Source organism: Syngnathus typhle, linkage group LG10, assembly GCF_033458585.1.
Source record: "Syngnathus typhle isolate RoL2023-S1 ecotype Sweden linkage group LG10, RoL_Styp_1.0, whole genome shotgun sequence".
NCBI classification, from domain to species: Eukaryota; Metazoa; Chordata; class Actinopteri; order Syngnathiformes; family Syngnathidae; genus Syngnathus; species Syngnathus typhle.
Window position 1 is genome coordinate 14,314,394 of NC_083747.1, and position 9,815 is coordinate 14,324,208.

A 9,815-nucleotide genomic window follows, 5' to 3' on the forward strand; every position below is an offset into this window, starting at 1 on the left:
CAGCAGAGACCAAAGGAACAAGGCAGTGTTGTGAAATAAAATATTACCTGCATTTTGTTATTTGCTGATTGAAACTGCTAATTAAACTGTGAATCGAAACTAATAGGAAGAAAACAACTCTCGCTCTTTATATAGCTGACGTGTCTTGCGCAGCCGTTCTGTGCATTTTATTTCACAACACTTTGCCTTGTTCCTTTCTTCTCTGCTGTTCACTTCAAACACGCTCCATGCGACCGCAATGCTCTCGTATCAGACGCTTGCTCGATCACCTGCTCGTTTGCTGTCTGTCACAATGTACTCTTCCCCGTGCGCGCACGGAGCGCGGTGGTGCGTTTACGGGCAGTCGGAGAAATCAACGCCAACAAAAAAAATTACATCCAGCCTAGTTAAGACCATACCAAAGACTATAAAAATGGGACCCATTGCCTCCCTGCGTGTGTGACGATCATTGGGACTTAAAAAATAAATAAATAAATAAATAAATAAATAAATAAATAAATAAATAAATAAATAAATAAATAAATAAATAAATAAATAAATAAATAAAAAAATAAAAAAATTTAAAAAAATTTTGTACCCATGTATAATGCGCACCCCAGATTTTAGGACAATAAATTAGTTAAATTTTGCGCACTATACACGGAAAAAAACGGTACATTTTTACTCATTTTTTGCTAGCTTTGCGGGCTCGACTGGGGAAACATGTCACGTGACCGGGACAAGCGCCTTGACCTTTATTAATTGATTGTGGTTAAAAGTTTTTTGTTTTTTTTCTGTGCGGTTTGGCGCCCCGGTACCAAGTGACCCACGGACCGGTACCGGTTCGCGGACCTGGGGTTGGGGACCCCTGCTTTATGGCACACATGAGCCGACGTCATCAGCGTGCACAAAATCCCCACACACGTTTTTTGTGTTGCCAGCATGACATCTGACCTTTGACATTTGAAATGAGTTTAATGTGATGTTTGGCTTTTCACACACTTTGAAGCTCAGTCTTCGAGGCTTCCTGCCTTTCCCGCCGTCTTCGACACAGCCGAGACAAACACTCCAACATCTGTGGATGAAAGCACACATGCGCACGCACGCACACGCGCACGGGTGAGAAGACTGGGACATTCTCCTTGCGCAGTGCAGACGTTCAAATGCGTTTGCGTACATTGGTGCGGGTGTGTTGGATGCATGACGGTCTGTGCAGGATTCTCCTGTACAGGGTGCAGTTGTACAAGAACAAGATTCGCGTTTTCTCCCTCTGGAAGACAAAAAGAAACGCGGAGTGCATTTGGCTTATCTTCACGCAGGCACGCGCTCCCTCAGGCGGTGTCTCGCCCAGGGGCACTCGGCTGTCGTAAAAGCCGTATCACGACGCGCTAAGAAATATATTACTCGAGCGGTTTGTAGTTAGGTGCCATACTTTGGCGCCATGTTGTGGGCAGTGCTCAAACATTTGGGGCGACTTGGGGATTTTTGCTGTTCACGGCAGAGGTCTATATCCCCAGCAAGGAGGAGCACCACTGTTCAAAAAGATTTTCCTGTTCAATATTATTACAGAAGGCCAAGCGGCTGACGTTGATCCGGCATATCACGAGTCGGCAAGTGACAAACGGATATTCAAATGATTTCTAAGGCTCGTTCGTACAACCGAGCGGTCAACAATCTGGTCCGGCATTTTGGAGCGGGTCGGCAGCTGTGTAGGAGAGACGATCCGCCGCTAGTTGGCGCTCGTGTCTGCGGCTCCAGCAGTACTCAAGCCCTGAAAGTCCCAGCACAGCAACCAAGAGCGCAAGAAAAAACGTCCGGGAAATATACTCCTGAAAAGCCTCCAACATTTGGCGTTACCAGATTGTGCTTCAAAGTACAAAGTCAATCCAGCGCCACCGGGTCAGTCGGTTGGCAGCTGCACAGCGGACACCTTGACGCCAAGGTCGGTGGACGGTGCATTGGCCCGCAAAAACTGCTGCATCGTTTCAAAAATGATTTTCTTGTGGAAGAAATTCTCTTCCTGCTTAATGTAGATCAGCAGAATGAGATAATCTCTACAGCTCCCAAAACAAATTGAAAGAAGTCCCTCGGATTCTCCAAATCGTTGATTCATTTGAACAGTTGCGAGCTCACTCACAACACAAAAAGGCTAAAGGAAGTCCAAACAAAAGTCGACCAGATTGAAACAGCACGCTAAATGTGAAAGGGGGCGTTACCTGCGGGTGGTAGAAGGCGGCGATGACCCTGCGCAGGCGGTTGGTATAGACCTGAAGGCAGCTGGATAGCGCCGCCAGCAGAAGGCAGCAGGCAATGCTGACGTACGCCGAGATGGCCAGTGAGGAGGGCGGAGTGACGCAGCCTGGGGAGAGGAGGGAGGGGGAGCGGGATGGGGGCGCAAGCTCACCCAGGTATCAATCATCGACCAGCGGCGAGAGACCCCCGCCCCCCAACAAGTGACTCACGCTGGTTGTTGGATACCACATGAACGCTGGAAGATGTGTTGAACGCTGCAAAGGATTTCCGCAGGAGGCGGGCCAAAATCGAGTTTCCACTCACTTGGATGTCCACCTGCTGGGTGCCTGAAGAGGCCACGCCCGCCAACAATCAACCGCCTGCGTGTTTACGTTGGAAGCCGGCAAGCCGCATTTGCATCTTACTGCTGACGTTAAAGGTGGTGTGCGTGTGCTTGCTGACCACGTCTAGAACACGAAAGATGGATGCGTCCACCATCAGCAGGACCGCCGCCAGGAGGAGCACAGACAACACCTGAACCACACTTGCCAGCTGCACACACACACACAAGGGTGACGTGGGCGCTCCAGCACGAGTGGGCGGGAGCGTGCACGCCGAGTGAGCCCACCACTTGTTTGACTTCTTCGGGGTGAATTCTCGGGCTCCAGGGGTCCACAAAGTTGCGTCTCTCAGACGGCGTAAGGGGCAACAAATGCTGTTTGCCCTGAACACAGACAGGTGAGGACAAGGGGTGACAAAGGCAAAAAGGATGCCGACGGCCTCACCAGCGACTTCCTGCGGCGGTCGATGATGCCCAAGTACTTGGTGAGGTACACATTATCGAAGAAGACGTCTCCTTGGAAGCGCAAGACGTAAGCCAGAGACCTGAAGACACGCAGGGAGTGAGGATGGCCGAAGCGGTGCCGGTGAGGGTTAGGGTTAGGCGAGGGCCGTCCGCTGGCTTACTGCGCAAACACGGACAGGAAGGCCAGGGACGCGAGGAGCCGCAGCACATCCAGCAGCCGGCGTGTGCGTGCGGCCAGCTGGCGGAAGGACTTGTGGATGCTCCGCATCAAGTCGCCGTCTGCCAGTTCCCCGTGCAGTGCCGTCCGCTGCCGATGTTCCTGTCACGACACAGCGACGCTGAGCGCCAATGCAGATATATGACTGTCAGACGCAGGGCTCTCACCACCTTGTAGACAACCCTGCTGGTGAACTCGGTGCTGAGGAGATCCATCGAAGCATTGAGATGATCGAACAGCTGACCAAAGTTTTTCTCCACCGGAATGTGCTGCTTGCACCAACCCGTCATCACTGAGGCACACAGGAACAAAAGATGGTCATGGATGTCCACGCGAGGATGGCCACGTGCTGGCTGACCTTTCATGATGTCACACAGGAAGCTAAACTTCATAGGCACGCACAGGATGTTCTTGATGACGGGCACTTGGACGACCTGGTCACACTTTTTCCACTTGTTGGAGAACCAATCGGCGCACTCCCGGATGCCCGCCTTGACCATGCCTACGCGTAGGAGACAAGCTTGGTGACGACCGTAACAAAGACGAGGAGGACGAGCAAGGCTCACCTTCGCACTTTGTGAGGGTGCTGAAGGCAAAGAGTTTCTGCGTGCCAGTCCGGTCGGCTGAGCGCCCGTCGGCGGCAGTGCCACCACCGGCGAGCACTTCCTGCCGGACGGCCGCAAAGGCCTCGCGCGCGCTGCTAGCCTTCGCCTTCAATTCCGCTTCATTTTGCTGGATGCGCACAACAACAAGTTTCCAAGCAAGTGACTTGGGCGGCAAGTGGCATGCCGCCTTCATGCAAATTGAGCAGTTGTCATGCAACAAACCCGTTACGAGCCGAATTACAACCAAAGCGCTCCTGATTTGCCATGCAGCAATAGAGGGAGGCTGATCACATTTGGGCCTTACTGTGACTTCTTCCGCCACCTTGTGGAAGGGCGTGATGGCGTCTCTCCACAGCAACTTGGTGTTGCGCACTTGAAGTTCCAGATTGCAAGTCAGGGATGCAGTGGCCTTCTCCATGTTGTGCTGGATATTGGACACCGGACCTGTCAATCATCAGGCGCCTGCCTGTCAAGAATTCTTTGTTTTGATAGATACACCCTTGTTCATGGCACCCCGTTGCCCCCCCGGTCTGGATCTTGGCTCTCAACCCGGACGACAATTCAAAAGGGCGCTGTTGTCAAGTTGTTGTCCTTCCATCTCGGGCACAGGCTCTCCTTTCTCAACAGTCTGCAATGCACTTGTCAGCCGCTTGTCCCTCAGCTGGTCCAAATGGCTCCCGCTTGCCTCCCAAGTGGAGCTTGTGAGAGGGAGCACGTCGGCCCGATTACAGCCCCCAAAACAGTTTGGAGTGTTTTTGTAAACCACTCGGCCCGCCCAGTTTCACAGCCCTTCCTCTTTCACAACTGGGCTGGAGGACATTTGGTGACCATGACTGGGGACCTCTGTGACGGGAGACTGAGTGGAGTTGTGCTGACATTATTGTCTGTTTATTGCCAATCGTTTGTTGTTCAACTTTCAACCATCGCGCTGCCAAAGGGGAGCTTGCTGCGTGTGTGTGTGTGTGTGTGTGTGTGTGTGTGTGTGTGTGTGTGTGTGTGTGTGCGTGCGTCAACCTGAGTAGAGCGTGGAGAGGAGGAGCAGCATGAGGAAGGCGCGTCCACGGGCGCCAAGCATGGTGGGAAACATCAGCAGGACGGCGCACCTGAAGACCGATGACGTGGCCCCGCCCAACGCGCAGGCCCCTGGAAACGCCCACAACTAGGGTCACACGTGCATTCTGTCGTCCATGCGACATCATCTTCATCTTCCTCACTCCTCCTCCTCACCCGTAAAGGCACATCCTGTGGCCAGCTTGTGATCAAAAGTCAGCGGCAGGCCCGGTGCAATGGCGGCAAACATGGCTGCTCACATAAACACAACACACGACATCATTTGTTATGCAGCTGGCGCTAGTGTGACTTAGCGCCTGAAGACCTTGTGTGGCGCGTTTGACTGGGGACGAGTCGCCGTAGTGAGTTGAGACTTCTCTGCAGTCAACACAAGGACTTACATAAAACATACGTGCATGGGATTTTATGGGGCCTGGGCCAGAAAGGCAGACTTCCTGGCACCAGGATACACAAATCGGCCATTTGGTTAGAATCAACAAGGCAGGCTGGGGGCTCAGAGGACATCCAGCAGTCCTCGTGTGCGTGTGCCCGAGTAAGGGGGGGGCGCGGGGTATAAGACCCAAGGCGGGAGAAGACAAGGGGACTTCTTTTTTTGGCTAGAGAGAGACACTTCAATTCTGACATCGGTTGAATAAAATCTTTCCCCAATCAGCCGTGTGTCATTGAAGTTTTCCTGCCCTGAGCCAGCCACCTATCCACCGTTTGATCTTAGAGACCAGCAGAACATCGAAGATAATTCACTAATTTGTGGACATGACATATTTTTGCGTGGGCCCCCTGGAGGTCTGAACATTCGCAAATATGAGTGTCTAGTAATTTGAGTGGCCGACGTCGCCGAGTTAGCCGACTTGTTTTCAGAGCTCAAAAGACAAAGTGTTGCTCTCGCACTTTTCTGCTCACACTGCTTATTGGGTAATAAGCTAAGTCAGGGGTCGGCGACCTGCAGCTCTTTAGCCCCCCCTTAGCGGCTCCCTGGAGCTTTTGCAAAATTGCGTGAAAATGGAAAAATATGTTTTTTGTTGTTTGTGGTATTTTTAAAATGTTTTTTAGATCTTAATCATGACACAAACATTCTTATGCTGTAAAAATGTATGTAGTTTTAAATATATTAAAATGCCGAATTTCAGAATGGCGTCAAACAGCCAAATTGCGTCTAACAGCTAAATTCCGTCATAGCCTGCGACACAGCACAGGCGAGCTGCAAACAGGGGTGTGAGAGTGATGGGCCATGGATTCAAAAGTCAAACAGAGAAAGATTGCTGATGAGAACAGAGGGTTTAAGAAAGACCGGACTGAACCATTTGCTTTCACTGCCAATGCCGAAGGATTGCCTGCATGTTTGATTTGCAATGAGGAGTTGTCAAATCACAAGAAGAGCAATTTGGACCAACATTTTCAGCTAAAGCATGCTAAATTTGCTGCCGATCACCCAGTTGGAGCTGAAAGGAAAGGTGCAATTGCAGTGCTGTTGGAGAAATTGGAGGACCGAAAAAATGGTTTCAAGAAGAGGATTGCATCTCCAAACTCAACTACTGCTGCAAGTTTTGTTGCAGCCCGGGAGATAAAGTTCGGAAAACCATTCGCCGATGGTGAGTACATGAAGGATTCATTCACTAAACTACCAGAGTGCCTATTTTCGGACTTAAAAAAAAACAAAAAACGAGATCATTCAGAAATTTGAAGACATGCCTCTCGCCGCAAAAACAGTGAAGGAAAAGGTAATTAAAACAGCAAACAAAATCAGCAAATCAAGGGCATCAATTCAGCTCCAGTTTTCTAAATGGCCTGTGACGAGTTGTGTGACGTGACCGATGTCGAACAGACAGCTCTGCTATGCAACGATGCAGGTACGTGAAATCTAATGGGACGCAACAAAACACAAGACATTAATATTGTAATGGAAGTTCGGCTAAACTTGAAGTAGCAATAGGGCTATCGTACATCAGTATTCATGTGGTGCGTAATTCTCTCCAGGATGCACTGCAGGGAAAATAAACATTTAATCGTTAATGTTCATTTTGTATTTGTAGCCTCCTTAATTATTTTAATAGTTGGCATGCATACAGCTTATGTATTGACAGTCTATGTTGCCTTATAAAAGGCATTTAGATGTATGTTTTTTTTTTTGCAGTATGGCTTTTGAACATTTTGTGTCGCCGACCCCTGGGTTAAGTTGAGCTGCATGTCGCTAAGCGACCGATTTTAATTGATTTTTGCCCATGGGCATGGCTGACACGTTAGGCGAAGCAAGTCAGACCGGACGGAGACAACTCGATGGAGACAATGTCACTCCCAACTCCCATCTGGGCTGGCCACAAAGTAACGGAAAAAAACACAACAGCGAGTCCAACTAGTCCGTCCACCTTAGTCTTGTCTTCTCGCGAATTTCGCTTTGATTACCTGCGCCGCTCAGCGCGCCGAAGAGAGCTCGGAGGATGACGTAAGCGTGCCGCAGCTCTTCCGATTGGCCGAGGAGGAAGCGTTGGCAGCTACGTGGGAGAAAGCGCCTGATCAGCTGCTCCACAGCTGCGAGTACGTCACCCCCACAAGTGGGCGTCACACACCAGTAATACTCCAACAGCAAAGAAGAAAATAAAAACACTCACTGCTGCGAGGCTGCTCGTCACGAGTCATGATGACGCCACGAGCGTCTTCTGCCTCTCCTGCTTGCCGTTCCCAATAATAACATAATCGTGATAAAAGCATATCAAAGCATCATCATGATCATCATTGTATGTTAATCATCCTGACCTGTCCCTTTTGACTGCAACACGACGTACGTGCGATGTGTGACGTCACATGCGTGCGGCTCGTCATGGCACGTGAGGTCTTGTGAATGCGCCCCCTCGTGCGTGACGTGCGTGTTCAACTTTGAATTTCAAACCTGAAAATAAAACAGGGAGACGAGCCAAAGCCATGTCAAAAAAAGTTTTTATTCTTTAATTCTTTTTAGAGACAATCTCCAGTCAGTCGCGCGATGACTGGAAGTGGAGTCAATTGGTTACCATGGCGACACCGGAGCAGGTAAAACAGATGTTTGGACACGCACGCACACACACACACACACACACACACACACACACACACACACACACATACGCACGCATACACGCACGCACGCACACACGCACGCACGCACACACACACACAAACACACACACACCACTGACGTGTGGTGAGGTTCATGACTGGGGAGGCACTGACATAAAATGTTCTGAGTCTCTCTCCCACAAGTTCAGCTTCTTTGGTCTCACCACCGCTCTCCCAGACCTGGTTCTAGGAGTAGGTGGTGGTTCAAGTGCAGTGTGCTGTGGTGGCTCTGAGGAACTCTGTCCAGGAACACCCTCAAGGGATTGCGGTGTATCGTCATGCTGCTCTGGTGATGACCTCACAGGGATGAGATGACGGCGGTTTCACCTGACAATCCCGTCGGGTCCCTCCACGATATATGAACGTGGAGTAGGGTGACTGTCAACCACAACGCCTGTGGCTCATTGATCTGTGATCCATACTTCCTTCCCAGGATCAAGCTTATCAAGATTCCGCGCCCGGTGTCGCAGGTTGTAGCGTTGCGCATCACTCATCCTCTTCTCCCTCTCCTTGTGAATGACTGCCTCACTGTCCGGCAACATCGGAGTCAGCAGCGCTGGGAGCGCCGGAACCGTCGTACGGAGCCTCCTGCCCATGAGCAGTTGTGCCGGACTCTAACCATTCCACAGTGGCGTCCCCCTGTACGCTAGCAGCGTGAGGTAAGGGTCAGCTGCTTTCTTCAAAAGAGCCTTAACAGTCTTGACCGCACGCTCGGCTTCCGCGTTGCTCTGGGGATATCTCGGGCTACTCGTGATAGGCCCGAAGCCATATGACCCTGCGAATGCTGCAAAGGCCGCACCTGAGAACTGAGGCCCGTTATCTGTCACCACCATTTCTGGGGTGCCATGGCATGCAAAGATTGATTTCAGGTGAGTTGCAGCATGTTCGGCAATTGAGAACCAACTCATTCAGCGGTTGACTTAGCCCAGGCCACCATACTGATTGTCGTGCACGCTCACGGCACTTAACCACTCCCAAATGGCCTTCGTGTAGTCTGACGAGAACCTGGTTTCTCATCGCTGCAGGAATAACAAGCCTGCTTCCTTTGAGCAAGAGTCCATCTTGTACTGCGAGGAACGCTCTTTCTGCCTAATACAGTTTGAGTCCTGGTTCAGTCTAGCTGTGTGCAGGCCATCCTTCTCCACACAATACCATCACCCGCCTGCAGACACTGTCCCGCTTCAGCTGCTCCCTCAGCTCATCCAAGTACGCAGTGCTCGCTGGCAAATTATCCATCGGTGTCCACATATAGTTTAGAATCCTCAAAGCGCTGTCTCTCATCCAGAGTTACTCCACCTGCAACAGGAGCCCTTGACAATGTATCCGTCGTCCATAGCCTCTTCCCCGGGACATAAGCGATCGAGTAAGAATAGCGCATCAGACGTATGCGGAAACGCAGAATCCGTGGAGGTAGAGTATCCGGTGTCTGGGAGCCCAGGAGGCTCAGGAGAGGCTTATGATCAGTCTCCATCTGGAAGTGCTTGCCGATGAGGAAGTTGCGGAACATTTCGCATGCCCAGGTCAGGCCCAAGGCTTCTCAGCTCGCTCACATTTGTCGGCTCTTTCATCCCTCGGACCGCTTCCGTCTTGGTTGGGTCAGGACTGATGCCGTTGGTGGAGATCACGTGACCCAAGAAAGTCACTTCAGTCTTAGAAAAATCGCGCATTTCTCAACATTCAGTGTGATGCCTGCCTTTTCTATCCTCCCCAGCACGGTGTGTAGACAAGCGTCGTGCTCCTCTTGTGTACGTCCCCACACCAGCACGTCATCGATGTGGCAAACAACGCCCTCAAGTCCTTCTGACCTCAGTCACCA

General features: G+C 50.9%; 1 protein-coding gene across 1 annotated transcript; it reads right to left on the reverse strand.

The window, feature by feature from the left end:
• Positions 1 to 947: 947 nt before the first annotated feature.
• On the reverse strand, positions 948 to 9,506 carry dcst1 (DC-STAMP domain containing 1). The gene is made up of 19 exons (XM_061289090.1): positions 9,383 to 9,506; positions 8,619 to 8,774; positions 8,422 to 8,555; positions 8,164 to 8,285; positions 7,310 to 7,398; positions 5,066 to 5,140; positions 4,853 to 4,981; positions 4,143 to 4,282; positions 3,800 to 3,965; positions 3,592 to 3,735; positions 3,404 to 3,525; positions 3,178 to 3,335; positions 2,997 to 3,096; positions 2,840 to 2,935; positions 2,637 to 2,763; positions 2,442 to 2,558; positions 2,196 to 2,338; positions 1,157 to 1,249; positions 948 to 1,054 (listed from the first exon to the last, which is right to left on the reverse strand). Exons 1-19 carry the CDS (start codon positions 9,504 to 9,506, stop codon positions 974 to 976), a joined length of 2,316 nt encoding a protein of 771 aa, XP_061145074.1. The 3' UTR covers positions 948 to 973.
• Between the last annotated feature and the right edge of the window lie 309 nt (positions 9,507 to 9,815).